At 52.7% G+C, this 13,120-nt stretch overlaps 4 protein-coding genes across 4 annotated transcripts; 3 read left to right on the top strand and 1 right to left on the bottom strand.

The window, feature by feature from the left end:
* Nucleotides 1-116: 116 nt before the first annotated feature.
* On the top strand, nucleotides 117-1,014 carry HER10_EVM0003522 (3-hydroxyacyl-dehydrogenase; the record flags this gene model as incomplete). The annotated part of the gene is made up of 3 exons (XM_035473196.1): nucleotides 117-154; nucleotides 210-465; nucleotides 520-1,014. 3 exons carry the CDS (start codon nucleotides 117-119, stop codon nucleotides 1,012-1,014), a joined length of 789 nt encoding a protein of 262 aa, XP_035335842.1.
* Nucleotides 1,015-2,626: 1,612 nt separating this feature from the next.
* On the top strand, nucleotides 2,627-4,774 carry HER10_EVM0012313 (AMP-binding enzyme; the record flags this gene model as incomplete). Its single annotated transcript, XM_035481710.1, has 1 exon — nucleotides 2,627-4,774. The coding sequence occupies one exon, from the start codon at nucleotides 2,627-2,629 to the stop codon at nucleotides 4,772-4,774; it is 2,148 nt and encodes a 715-aa protein (XP_035336653.1).
* Nucleotides 4,775-8,082: 3,308 nt separating this feature from the next.
* Nucleotides 8,083-9,891, top strand: HER10_EVM0001960 (uncharacterized protein; the record flags this gene model as incomplete). Its single annotated transcript, XM_035471692.1, has 4 exons — nucleotides 8,083-8,177; nucleotides 8,264-8,364; nucleotides 8,443-8,639; nucleotides 8,701-9,891. 4 exons carry the CDS (start codon nucleotides 8,083-8,085, stop codon nucleotides 9,889-9,891), a joined length of 1,584 nt encoding a protein of 527 aa, XP_035335700.1.
* Nucleotides 9,892-10,303: 412 nt separating this feature from the next.
* Nucleotides 10,304-12,202, bottom strand: HER10_EVM0001431 (putative c6 transcription factor protein; the record flags this gene model as incomplete). Its single annotated transcript, XM_035471178.1, has 1 exon — nucleotides 10,304-12,202. One exon carries the CDS (start codon nucleotides 12,200-12,202, stop codon nucleotides 10,304-10,306), a length of 1,899 nt encoding a protein of 632 aa, XP_035335651.1.
* Between the last annotated feature and the right edge of the window lie 918 nt (nucleotides 12,203-13,120).

Genomic DNA, 13,120 nt, shown 5'->3' with positions numbered 1-13,120 from the left:
TATCTATACCACTGAAGACGCATAATAAGTTCCAGTGCACTTCTTAGTCCTGGCGCATAGCTGTGGTCTGCTAACCAGTGTCTTTCTGATTCATATTAGTACTTGAGCCTCACGAAATGAGAATCGAGGGAAGAACATTTATCGTATCCGGCGGGTATGACAGGGCATTTCTCAGAGTTCTGAACTACGATTACTAACCTCTGGCACAGCGCATCCGGGCTGGGACAGGCCTGCGTAGAGCACATCGTCGAGAAAGGCGGGCATGTGGCTGTCTTGGACATATCTCAAGACGCCGGTGCCGTTCTTGTGGACAAGTTGGGCTCGCAAACGAGATTCTTCCTGTGCGATGTGACTTCAACCGAAACTGTTACAGAAGCAGTCAATGGTGCTGCGCAATGGAGTGCGTCAACCAAGATGCCGCTTGGAGGTGTCGTTGCCGCTGCTGGTGTAGGCGGGCCTGCCACTGTGAGTTGCCCTTCTCAACTGCAAGGAATGGAGTACTGACGCGACTTTTGACAGATCCTAGACAAACACGGTGCCCCTTTTGATCTCAACTTGGTCGATTGGGTGCTGAACGTCAACCTTCGTGGTACAATTGATCTAGTACGACAGTCGGTAGCCCAATTGGCCAAGGTTGAGCCAGTCGAACCTGATGGAGAGCGTGGAATCGTCATCATGGTTGCCTCATCAGCCGCTTTCGACGGTCAGAAGGGACAGGTGTCATACGCGGCCTCCAAGGGCGCAATCACGGCAATGACACTACCCATGACCCGGGACCTCGCCCGATTTGGTATTCGGGTTGCTACTATTGCACCTTCGCTTTTTGAAAGCGCCATGACATCTCGCATGAGTGGTAAAGTTCGGACAAGCTTGGAGTCTGCCATGGAGTTCCCCAAGCGGGCAGGACAGCCAGACGAATTCGCAGCAGTCGCCGTACACCTGATTGAGAATATTATGCTCAACGGGACTGTGATCAGACTCGATGGTGGTATGAGAATGCCGAGCAAGATGTAACTTGATAGCCAGTATGCACGTTGTTCGCTTGTAGTATGCCGAGAAACTAATACAGTCACCTTGATAAACAGACATCATACAACCCGAAATGGATTCAGCTGGGGGGGCAGAATGGCATATGATGCGTAATTGAGAACAGCGCTTCGAATGGCAGAATAGCCTTGGGGGAAAGGTGAAGCTATCTATCAAGGCAGACTCAACCAAATATAGCGCCTGACTTATCAGCTAGTATCCATGACTGCGATGCTTCAGGGAGGCTCTCAGCCAAGCTCCCCCCAAAAAGTAGCTGGGTCTTAGTGGGGATGATATCTTTCCTCCCAGGTGATCAGTGCGGCGAGCTAAGGTTCCTAATCCGACGTTTTCACTTAACAATAAGCCCGAGATTAATAAACACAAGAAGACAATTACGTCCAGTTTTCATGAATAAGGAAGCGTATCAGTTCTTTTCAGGCACTCTGCCAAATGTCATAACACGTAGTTCTCGCATTCCCTCCATGACTAGCCTGCTTTCTTATATTTGTTGGGGCGGCACTGGTGGAATACCTGACTACGAACTATGATTGGTCATAGAAATAATTCTTCGCCCTAATAGGCAATACCACTATCCTAGAAATTACACTAGTACTGAGAACACACATTGGATGTGGCTGTCGCTCGAACGCCGTTTCGTGGCGTACTCTGTTATATTTGAAATAATTACGCATTTGTCGGGATTCGCACATTAATCGACTTATGTCCGGCTGCGGTGGTTTGGCATCCAACCAGATGGTATAAGCTCGCCAAAATAGGAGCAATCCGTAGCAAGTGCTGAGTTTTGCGTGGTGCCGCGGTTCCCTCAGCCGCCCCGCTCAAATTCGGGCAAGGCCTCCGGCAGTGGGGGACTTGGGAACCGATTCTGCCCCTCTCGGCATCCAACCCACCGGCCGAGTCTGATCTCTGCCTTGAATAAAATGGGCCGAACCTCGGCAGGACAACGAATGATTGAGCTTACCAGGGATCGCGGCCATGGAGCGCTGCTGCCGAGCACGACGGGACGAAACCCCTCTCCAAAGCTGCTCTGGTTACTGGCAGATCAGGAACCCGGCTGCTTGCAGGTATGATTACCTTCTTGATGAAGCAGCCAGTCAGTCCGAAATTCTGAACCAATACACCCAGATACCACAACATTACAAGAAAGCCCTGGAGTATTGGCTTGCAAAGAAGCCCGAGGCCGGATGAAGTAGGCCATGGCCGAATCATGAGGTTCAACAGAGTCACACATCCAAGCGAATACTTGGTAATCAATTGGCAGCATTCTGCAGCGGTAGATTCCCCAAGCCGAGGCTTTGCACAAAAGTCCTTTTGCCTCTTCTGGCGTGCACAGGCAATTCCCAGTTGGCAACATCATGGGGCAGATGAATGGTTCCGTTGTCCACCTTACCTAACCGAGTTCTCACATATCCGCCAAGGGTATCTTTTTCCGTGCTTCCGTGTCTACCTACTATTTATTCATGCCGCCGATCTGCGCCGCTCCCGCATACTCCCTTCGGCAAGCCCTCCACATCCCTCGGTGTTGTCTGAATCTCACTCCATCCTCCAGCTTTAGAATTGCACTCGTCGCCTCGAAGCAAGCATGGTGTTTTCAACGTCATACCCGTCGCATGTCCAAAGGATACTCGATCTCAGGGAAACGCGACCAAAGCATCAGCCATACTCGGTCGCACTCCCAGGTACAAACCAACCCGGTCGCTCAAATGTGTACAGACATTGGCAATTTGTGGATGGAATGCTGGAAGGTATCGGCCCGGATATATTGACTGCTCACGACATGTTCGAGGCCACTGTGAAGAGCAATCCAAACTCAGACTATCTCGGCCGCCGACCATACGACCCCGTTCGGCGATGCCATCTTCCTTGGGAATGGCTGAGTTTCAAGACCGTCCAGCAACGCAGGAACAACATTGGAAAGGGCCTCGTAGAAATACACGAGCGGGCCGGTAAGATCGGAACACAGTTTGGTATAGGGCTTTGGTGCGAAAACCGACCTGAATGGCCAATCGTCGATCTCGCATGCATGTCGCAATCACTCTTCAGTGTCTCATTATACGATACGCTTGGCCCGGATGCATCAGAGTACATTATTCGTCACGCCGAGTTGACCTGTGTTGTTACTTCTGTCAGTCATGTTCCAGCACTGATCGCTCTGAAGCCGAACTTGCCTGGGCTCAAGTGTCTGGTGATACTGGACGATGTTCAGCCCCGCTCAGACAACCAAGACTCTCTGTCGCGAAACCGGCTGTTGGTATCTATTACAGAAGCACTCAAGCTGGACCTTCAAATTTACTCGCTGAAAGAAATTGAGCAATTGGGCGCAGCCTCTTCCAGGTCACTGCGGCCCCCACAGCCGGATGATATAGCCACCATCAACTACACCTCGGGAACTACCGGGGCGCCCAAAGGCGTCGTCTTGACACACAAGGGCTCGGTCGCAGCGACAGTTGGCTCTATCCTTGATGCGGGACTGCCGGGCAACGATGTCATGATCTCGTACTTACCATTGGCCCACGTCTATGGCCGACTTTTGGAACACCTCGGCGCTTTCAGTGGGGCCAAGATGGGATATTTCAGCGGCGACATTTCCAATCTTGTAGAGGGTCTGCAGTCCCTCCGGCCGACCATCTTCCCGTCAGTTCCAAGAATTTACAACCGATTCGGCGGTATCCTCAAGTCGGCTACACTCGAAGCTTCCGGGATCCGAGGGGCTGTGAGCAGGTACATTGTGGCAACCAAACTGGCGAACCTCGAAGACACAGAAGCTCCTACTAACAAGCACCCGCTTCACGATAGGATCTGGGGCCGGCAGATCATGGCCACACTGGGCCTCGACCGCGCACATACAATGATTACCGGTTCTGCGCCACTGGACCCAGCATTGCACAAGTTCTTGAGTGTCGTGAGTGGATCTAGCGTGATCCAGGGTTACGGTATGACCGAGACGTACGCTTGTGCGTTGGCACAAAATCGGGCTGATGCCAGCACGGGACACTGCGGAGGTCTCGTACCGTCGACAGAGGCCTGCTTGCTCTCCGTGCCTGAAATGGGTTACACCATCGAAGACGCCCCGTGTCCACGTGGTGAACTGTTGCTGAGGGGGCCCAACTTATTCAAAGAGTATCTGAAGAACCCGGAGCAAACGGCCGAGAGCTTCACCGAAGACGGTTGGTTCCGCACGGGCGATATCGCATCAATCGACGACATGGGTCGCTTCACCATTGTCGACCGTCGCAAGAACCTTCTCAAGCTCGCTCAGGGCGAGTACGTATCGCCAGAGCGTCTCGAGGGCATCTATCTATCTGGCTGCAGATACATCGCCCAGGCCTTTGTCCATGGTGACAGTCTGCAGGCATTCACCGTCGGCATGTTTGGTGTAGACCCTGAGCTCTTTGCGCCTTTTGCATCCCAAGTCCTCGGCCGTGTAGTTTCATCGTCGGACTTGCCAGCCATCAGAGAAGCGTGTGGGGATGCTGCAGTGCGTGCTCGGGTATTCCAGGATCTCGAGGCGGTGGGCAAGGCGAACAAGTTTGCGAGTTACGAGCGTGTCAAGAACTTTGACCTCTCCATCGACCCGTTCTCGGTAGGCAACGAAACCCTTACACCGACTCTCAAACTTCAGCGGAAGAAAGTCGGAGACTTGTATCGAGACCGGCTCTCGGGATTGTATGCTCAAGTCTTGGAGGGTCGCGAGGACCACATCACAGCTCAACCTGTTTCCAAGCTGTGAGGTAGAATCAAACATGTTGCGTGTACTATCGTGTACCAGAGACACCTGGAGATGGGACACTTGAAATGATGATAGGACAACGAGATGGAGTTTCTCAATGTTCTCAAATCTCACAGTCGAGGCATCGTTTCTCTAGACAATATAGCTATCACTAGAACGAGCATTGCTCATCATTCAGGCCACGTACCGAGGCGAAAGACATATTAATGACAGTGTCTAGAATGTTTTTCTACAAATTTGTCAGACCCCATTGCTTATAAAAGTCCATCTCCTCCTCGGAGAAGGGAGTTGAGTCAATATTGAACAAAGTAGAGGGCAGAAAAAAATCGTGATCAATGTTTGCATCCCCCAAGAGCGCATCTCCTTCGCTATTACAGGGTTTTTGGCCATGAACTGCATCTTGATAGTCCCTGGATGCCGGTTGCGTAGACACTGGAGTGACCACGTCATAGGCGCTTGTTTCGCGAGCAGCATCCTGCGGCTCACTGGCTTGCAGATGACCTACGGCTGCTGTTCCTGCATGACTACAACTTCCCCTACGAGATGTTCTTCTGCTTTGAGCCGAGGGAAGAGGCTCAGCCGTCTTCATAATCTGGAGAAAGAAACGATACTGTATCTCGGCGGAACAGTAAATCTTGCCGAGATGGGAAAGAACAAGCATGTGGAGGTTCACATTGTGCAACGCGAGCTGGCGACCGATTCCCTCTGAACGGCACGCTTCATGAAGGTGTACCCCGATGGCGGAATTGATGCAGGTCGGGAGCGTGGGGGGTGAAACGTTGAGTAGGTCAGCGCGTACAAGGTCGTTGACGGCCTTTGTGATGGCCGAAGCGGCTGTGGTGTACCTATCCATCGCGAGCGATTGGATGTTGCTTGGCTCGAGAGGAGTTGTTGAGCTTTGCTTTGACGGGATGAGGTACGGTCGGTGAAGAGCAATTAAGACAGTTCCATGGTAAATCTTGAGGACACTGCGATGTAATAACAAGAGTGGTGTCTCCCCCGTCAGGTCCACGCAGACTTTGCTCTGAATTGCCTGGAGAGTTCTGTAATGTGATTCGAGAGCCGCGAGCGACGCGGGTGGTTGACCAGGCCGAAAGTTGAGTCGTAAGATTGTTTCCAGTTCAACAGCCAGCTTCAGCAACTCTATCCATAGAGGCACAAGAGTTTTGAACTCGCGGGGAATGAATGTTTCTCGCAGTGTAGCTGGAAGGCTGTCAATATCGTTCAGTACTGCGGCGGGTTCTGGCATTGGTAAGTCGCAATCTTCCGAGTTGATTCGGAGTGGCCTGCCAAAACCGAGACCGAGCCAGACCTCACGAGAGTAAAGACTCCACCAGATGCGTGCCCAAATATTACACTGTGATTGGGAAAATGGGGAAGATTGGACTCGTTCGCATGTTGGCTTTCGGTGAAAGCCGATGCTTTGTGCTAGACCGGTTGCCACTCCAATCCAGTGGCATGGCCCGTCCAGATCTTCTCGGTCCACGAGGTGATACGAGAGAAGTATGCAAGCCTGTATTATTGTCGGCTTGTCTACTTCGATTTGGCTGTCATACAGCGCCTTCACAAAACATTGTCAGCGATTGTGTTGTCGCTTGCTTGATCACATTGCCGCTTGTCTGGCGGCATGCTATGGGACGGATAGGGTCCATCCAGATGAAAAGCTCACCTTGGCATGCCGGTAGATATCCTCTTGGTATTCCTTTCTGGTCCTGAACTCAGTAGCTTGCCAATGCTCTGGCTTGACGAACTTGATAACGTGTTATGTTAGAATGTTGCCATATTGGTTATGGATAGGAATAGGGTAAAAGGGAGGTGGAAATTCCTACCGTAGCGGCAGCAAATAAGACGCTCCACAGCAGGAGGGGGCTGATGCTGCTTGGCTGGCTGGCGAATGCCGAAATGAAACGACCCGCATCGATGACAGGTAAATACGGATGAAGGTAACGGAAATAGCAGGAAATCATGTCATGAAGAGCCGCCGGTTCAGGCAGTGGGCGCGCCATCAGGGGAGATGTGATATGTGCCGGGGGAAAGTAACGACGCTGTCGCTGAATGATGTAAAAGTTGCCTGGCAAAGGACGAGAAGGATAGCAAACGTCGAAGAGCAAAGCCATGCCCGCAGACTCGCCTGTACGCCCAAGTACGTCAGTCTTGAGTGGGCTTGCCTAATAGCCAGAAGAGATAGACAACAAACCAATATAGTAGAGGACAGGAGCATTCGGGGTGCCATGTGCATAAGTTGGGTCATGTGCGGTACACAATAAGTTCTCAATACTGGTCGGGCGATACTGCCGCTTCGAAGATGGGCCCGGATCCGGTTCCGCATCGGGGCTGGAGTGTTCGTCTCCTCGGCCAGGCAGATGCTGTGAAGAGCTGGAGGGCGATGGCATGACCGGAGATATCGGAGGCGGCGCTGGCGGCGCCGGCTGCTGTGGGACATTAGGCGGGGCCCGGCTGCCGTATACGCGGCAGGTTACATTGCCATCCTCCGAGCAATTTGTGCAGGGTGGGCCCTGAGTGGCGAGATTGCAGCGGACCTTGCGCTGATGGCAGGCAACGCATGCGATAGCAGAGCGCTTCCTCTTGGTGCTGCCAGCCATTGCTGCAGCAGCCAGTGTAGACCTGGCGGTGGTGGACGTCTTCGGAGCCGAACTCATCTCATCATCTTGTCGTCAATCATGGGTTGGAAAGAGACAGGCAAGGGGGAAGCAGTGTGTTCGGCAAGCGGCAGCAGGCCGAGGTACATATGTAGTAGGGAGGTGCCGCGGATCTGGCCTTATGCAAGCTTTTCCCATCCAAGCTTGCCGCTTTACCCCAGATTCCTTCCCCGCACTCGTCCCCGCAATTTCCCGTCTCCGCAACTATGGAACCGCCGCGGCCCCATGCGATAACCACGCTAAGCCAAAAGTAGAGATTGGTTTGATTTCTAGCGGTTCGGTGTAATTGTCTACACACTATTCACAGTATGATCAGGTCCAGGAGCCGGTGGGAGACACCGAGTAGATGTTGCCTTTCACAATGGATCAACTTTGCCGTCTTCACTAGCCACCTCCGTCTCGACCCGAGCTGAACTGCCTGTGAGGGGTTGGCCCATGCCAAAGATGCCTCTCGCTATCCCCCATCGCCGCTATCTTGCCTTAATACTGAAAAGAGCTGGGCTGGGTTCAATGATAAGAAGGGTTCTCCAGCCAGGAACGAAGCGAATGGATCCCACTCGTCAAATCCCTTTTGCTTTTGATAATCACTCAACCAATCATCGTCTACCTTGTCCATGCCTAATCCTTTACCTTGCTTTCGTAACTGGCATGGCTCGATTCATTCCAAACGTTTTCAACTTCTGGGTTGTAGTGTTCGTTGCAATCGGCTCCATTGCCTGCTCCTATGGCCTCGCAATTATGGGGTAAGCTTTGATCCTCTTCGTTATCTGTAAACGGTTGTCGGTGTTGTCTTTGAAAATACCAAGTCGCTGACGGGGTGGAATGGTAGAGCCATCATAGGGCAGCCATCGTTCTATGTATCACTAAACCTGGCACCACCGGGCACCCCTGGCTATGAAACCACGAGTGCCTTGATCGGAGCCTTTAACGGTACGACATATGGCTCTTCTCCAAGACATCGCGCAAAGCTTTCGAACCAAAACAACTAATGATTATTCGGTGTCGCAGGCCTCGGTTCTGCAGGCGCTGTTCTTGGAGCAATCTTTAGTGCCTGGTCTGCAGATCGCTTTTCTCGCAAACACAGCATGCAGCTCGGATCTGCCATCATGAGCATCGGGTCTGGCCTCTGCGCTGGATCAATCAACACTACAATGTTCTTGATCGCGCGTTTCATTGCAGGATTTGGCCTCGGGATGCTGTTCAGTGTTCGTCCCCACCCCCACGCAACTACAGGTCCGAACTTTGCTAAGCCATAGTCTCAAACAGATCATCCCCATGTACCAGAGTGAGATTAGCACGCCAGAGACCCGCGGGTTCATGGTGTCGATACACGGTATAATGATTGGCGTGGGCTATTCGCTGAGCTCTTGGATCAATTTCGGCGTGTACTTCATCACGGCTTCCGGCTCTACATCGAGCTTTCCTTGGCGCTTCCCCATGGCTTTCCAGGCAGCACCCGTCGTAATCCTTCTTGCTGGGTCTTTTATGCTACCTTACTCTCCAAGATGGCTCATGCGAAAGGGGCGATTCGAAGAAGCTCATATCGTGTTGAAACGCTTGCATGCATCCAACGACGAGGCCTCCATCGAGCGCGTTGCCAAGGAATTTCACCAAATTCGACGGCAAGTCGAACAAGATCAAGAGAGCCAGGATGGCATCGTCTGGTACGAGCTTTTGCGGACTGCACCAAATCGCAAGAGGACCATCATCGCCATGATACTCATGTGGGGGGCCCAGCTCACCGGAACCCTTGTTCTAGCCAACTACGGCGTTCTCCTGTTCATCAGTCTTGGCCTGAAGGGGTACATGCCATTGCTCCTTCTCGGAATCTGGGTTACAGTTGGCTTCCTCGGTAACATCATTACGGCACTTTTCCTCGACCGCTTCGGCCGCCGCAAGTTTCTTCTCGTAGGAATCTCTGGCATCCTGGTCTCGCTCATCTGCGAGTGCGCCTTGCAGGCCAGATATCTCGGTACAGACAACATTGCAGGTCTGAATGCTGCCGTCTTTTTCATCTATCTCTTCATCGCATTCTTTGGGTGCTGCATAGATGCGACGCAGTTCGTGTATCTAACAGAGATCTTCCCGAACCGCATTCGCAGCCAGGGAAGCGCCTTTGGCATCGTCAACAGCGCTCTAGCATCGCTGGTCATGCTCATGGTCGCACCGATTGCCCTGGAGAAAATCACCTGGAGATTCTTCCTTGTGCTCATTGTACCTACAGCATGCTACCTATTGGTCATTTTTCTCTACTTCCCCGAGACTTCCAAGAAGTCTCTCGAAGATATTAACGAGGCCTTTGGCGAGAAAGTGGCTGTTCACTACACCCACGCTACCCGGGCTGAGGAAGAGGAGTACAGAAAGGCTGCCGACCATGAGATGGATTCCAACATCAATAGTACGCCAAAAGATGATGGCGTCGTACATCATGTGGAAAGGTCTTCGGGTTATGTGTAATGGTCCAAAGTTGGAGGACTACGATGGAACGACTATCGAAACTGGACATATGTTTGGAAGTGTGAATGATTGAGCACACTCGCAGAGTTTTTGACATGGACGCTTGCTTTCGGTTACACTGTTTCGAGCTGGATGCTTCGAGAATCTTTTTGACAGCTTTGAGATTATGTCCAGCTGATGTTTGAATGCATTGGAAATCCTAGATGGCATTTTGTCTACCGTTCTTACTTCCTCTGACAAAGTGTCATCTCAACGTGATGCTGTCTGATGACAATCGAGATGCTCACTGATGGTCAGGGAGTTGGCAAATATGTTGTATCCGAGGCAGAGATCCATATGGGGGAACAGCTATGGAGACGCTAGAGCAGACTCGGTTCCTCAAATCGGAGCATGGAACATGAGGCAAGTCGTATTAACCTTTAGAGGCATTGTCTATCAGAACCGGAAGCAGAGAATCCACGTCTGCCCAAGCACTTGCAAATAGTGGCTCGCTGACTGTTCCCACTTCTGGCTGGCTATTATTGGCCATGAGAAGCCCATCTGCTATTACAGGCCAGGTATCAAAAGAGCCCAAGAAGGGTGTGAGTGACTCAGTTTGGTCGGCGCATAGGGCATTGAGGGGTTCAGCTGAAGAAGGTGTCCTCCCAGCCCGGTGCTTCGAGCTCGGACCTCCAACCAGTGTCGTCGAGCTCTTACAGCTTTGCGATCCTTGTCGTGATGTAGAGCCAGAGTTCAACCTGAGCATGGGGATTTTGGTATTCATTCTGTCCAGCACCATCTCCAGGAACCGAACCGCGTAGTCTGCTGAGGCGTACATCTCTTGAAGCTCGCTCAAGACGTGAAAACATTGATAGAAACGGCCAATGCTGATATTCCTGACTTCCTCGTCTGGTGAACGAACCTCCAAGACGTGTACTAGTGCGGCTGATAAGAAGGCCGGTATGCTGCTGGTGGACAGATAACGAAGCTGGTCGCCCAGTTCCATTTCGAACGCGAGCTTGGTCATGGCAACGGCGGCTTCTGTGAGCTTCTCCCGCGAAGATGCTCTCGTCACGCCAAACTCGGGCCCAGGAGCAGAGCAGAAGACCTGAGGCCTGTGAAGGACACACATTGTGGTGAGGTACTTCATCTGAAGCTGGGATCGATGTAAACGGATGATGCGCTCGGCTTTGTCGTCCGTCGGAGTCGTGCCCGGCGCGTATCTAGATCGGGCGTCCCGTTCGTGAAACCACTCGGCGAGTTCAGCATCACATTTGTGAAGATCCTGGGCCTGTCTCTCGGATCTTTTGGGCATGACAATAACCTTGAAGAAGTATTCAGAACCCACTGCGTGGGGCCCGAGGACTGAGTACTGCGAATGGAGGATATGGCCAAGACAGACGCACAACTTGGTTAGGTCAACACATGCGGCAGCCATGGCTGTTCGTGCTGCTGGGTCTGCGCATGTCAGTCTTGACTCTCCAAGAAGGTCAAGAAGAGCATCCGAGGCTGGGCTTAAATCAAAGTCGTCCACGGTCAGCTCAGATACGTCAAAGTCGTGGTCACGGATCCGGGCAGGTCGCCTGATGCCGAGGGCTAGAAGACGATCTCGCATGACACAGGACCACCACATCCGCCGGCGAAGCCACTTCTCTCGCTCTGGAATGGGTAGATGTTTGGGATCCCTATGAAGACCCGCGACTTGCGCAAGCGAGAATGCGATACCCATCCAGTACCAGGTGTCTTTCTCATCTTCTGGACGGTCGTACCAGTAGGTCATCATCAGGAGGGACTGTATTAGCGCCAGGCGGTCCTGCTCGCAGTCAAGACCGTAAAGCAGACGAACACGCGCAAAGAAAACTTTTCGCGCGGCCTTCCTGCTACTGAAACCTCTGGCGCGGAGACACTCTTCATCAACAAAGGCAACGCTGGCAAACATGACAGCCTGGAAGAGGAGCAGGCTGATGCTGTTCGGCCGGGGCTCCAGAATACACCCCAGGAATTCGTGGAGGTCCAGTGCCGGCATGAAGGGATGGACTATTTCGGCGTACGTCCTGAGGAGCTCGTCGCGAAGATCACGGTCCGGGATCGTCAGAGCGTCTTTGTCGGTAAGGTATTCGATGTCGCGAGCGACAATGTGGGGTGGAAAGGGGCGGATGAACGAAGGAAGCTGAGCCGGAGCGCTTGCGACAAGTTGCCTGTCTACTCCGTTGACCGTCGGCAATGCTTGCCATGCCTCTGCGCTCTGCTGCTGCTCTGATTGATGAGTCTCATCAGATTGGTGATGTGAGTGATCGGATTGGTCTGAGAAGGCAACATGGTCAGCATTCATGAAACAAGTCAATGTCGCTCGGATTGAGGTTCGCCAACCTTCGAAGGACAGAGACACGAGGTAATTTTCGGTTTGGCTTTGAGGCGGTGAAAGAATGTCTGGCTGGGGCTCTGGTCGATCCCTGTGCTGTGATGACGGCTGACGAGAATGGGAACAATGGCAACGGGGAGGCGATGGAGGACTAGCTGAGGCAGCAGTAGTGCCGAGAGCAGGAGGAGTCGTGTTAGCGGCAGGAGCAGGAGGAGGAGGAGGGACAGCAGAGTTGGCGGTAGCGCGAGAAGCGGCAACAGTGATGGAATTCGCTGCATTTGGTCTCCGGCCGCGATTCGACTCGGTGACAACGCAATCGAGACGGTCCAGACGACAGTTGGTGCAGGGAATGCCCCCCTTGACAACGTCGCACCGCACCTTGCGGTTACGGCAAGATAGACAGGCTCGGGAAGCACGACGCTTGGAAGAATGGTCATTGGCACTTGAGTCGTCGTCCCATGATGGACGCTTTTGGCCGCGAGTATCATGACCGGCTGGGCCATCATCGGCGGTGGGACTTGGGGTTGGGTGCGTCATTGAAGCTCTTGTACGATCGCTATGGGAACAAAGTTGTACGAGGGAGGGCCAAACGCAGTCAGGATTTCAGATGAACGGCTATCTCGGTCAAAGCTCGCCCTATTAATACCGACCGGGTTGCCGGTGCGGGGTCCGGTGGGAAGGCGAAGAACCCGGGGCCAAGCGGGGGCCTCGACGTGGGGAAATGCGGGGAAAGCGGAAGGGTGTGTGAACCTGTCCCACATTCTCTCGGCTCCGAATTGCCTACCACGTAAAAGACGTGCTGGTATGTCCTTATATGATCATGGCAATCATCGCTCAACCTTGTATGCCCATCTTCAGTCCGTCCCCTCACCACAGATCCAAATCTAG

The sequence above is a fragment of the Colletotrichum scovillei genome (assembly GCF_011075155.1).
Source record: "Colletotrichum scovillei strain TJNH1 chromosome Unknown Contig00003, whole genome shotgun sequence".
NCBI classification, from domain to species: domain Eukaryota; kingdom Fungi; phylum Ascomycota; class Sordariomycetes; order Glomerellales; family Glomerellaceae; genus Colletotrichum; species Colletotrichum scovillei.
This window is presented reverse-complemented; position numbering and strand designations above follow the sequence as displayed.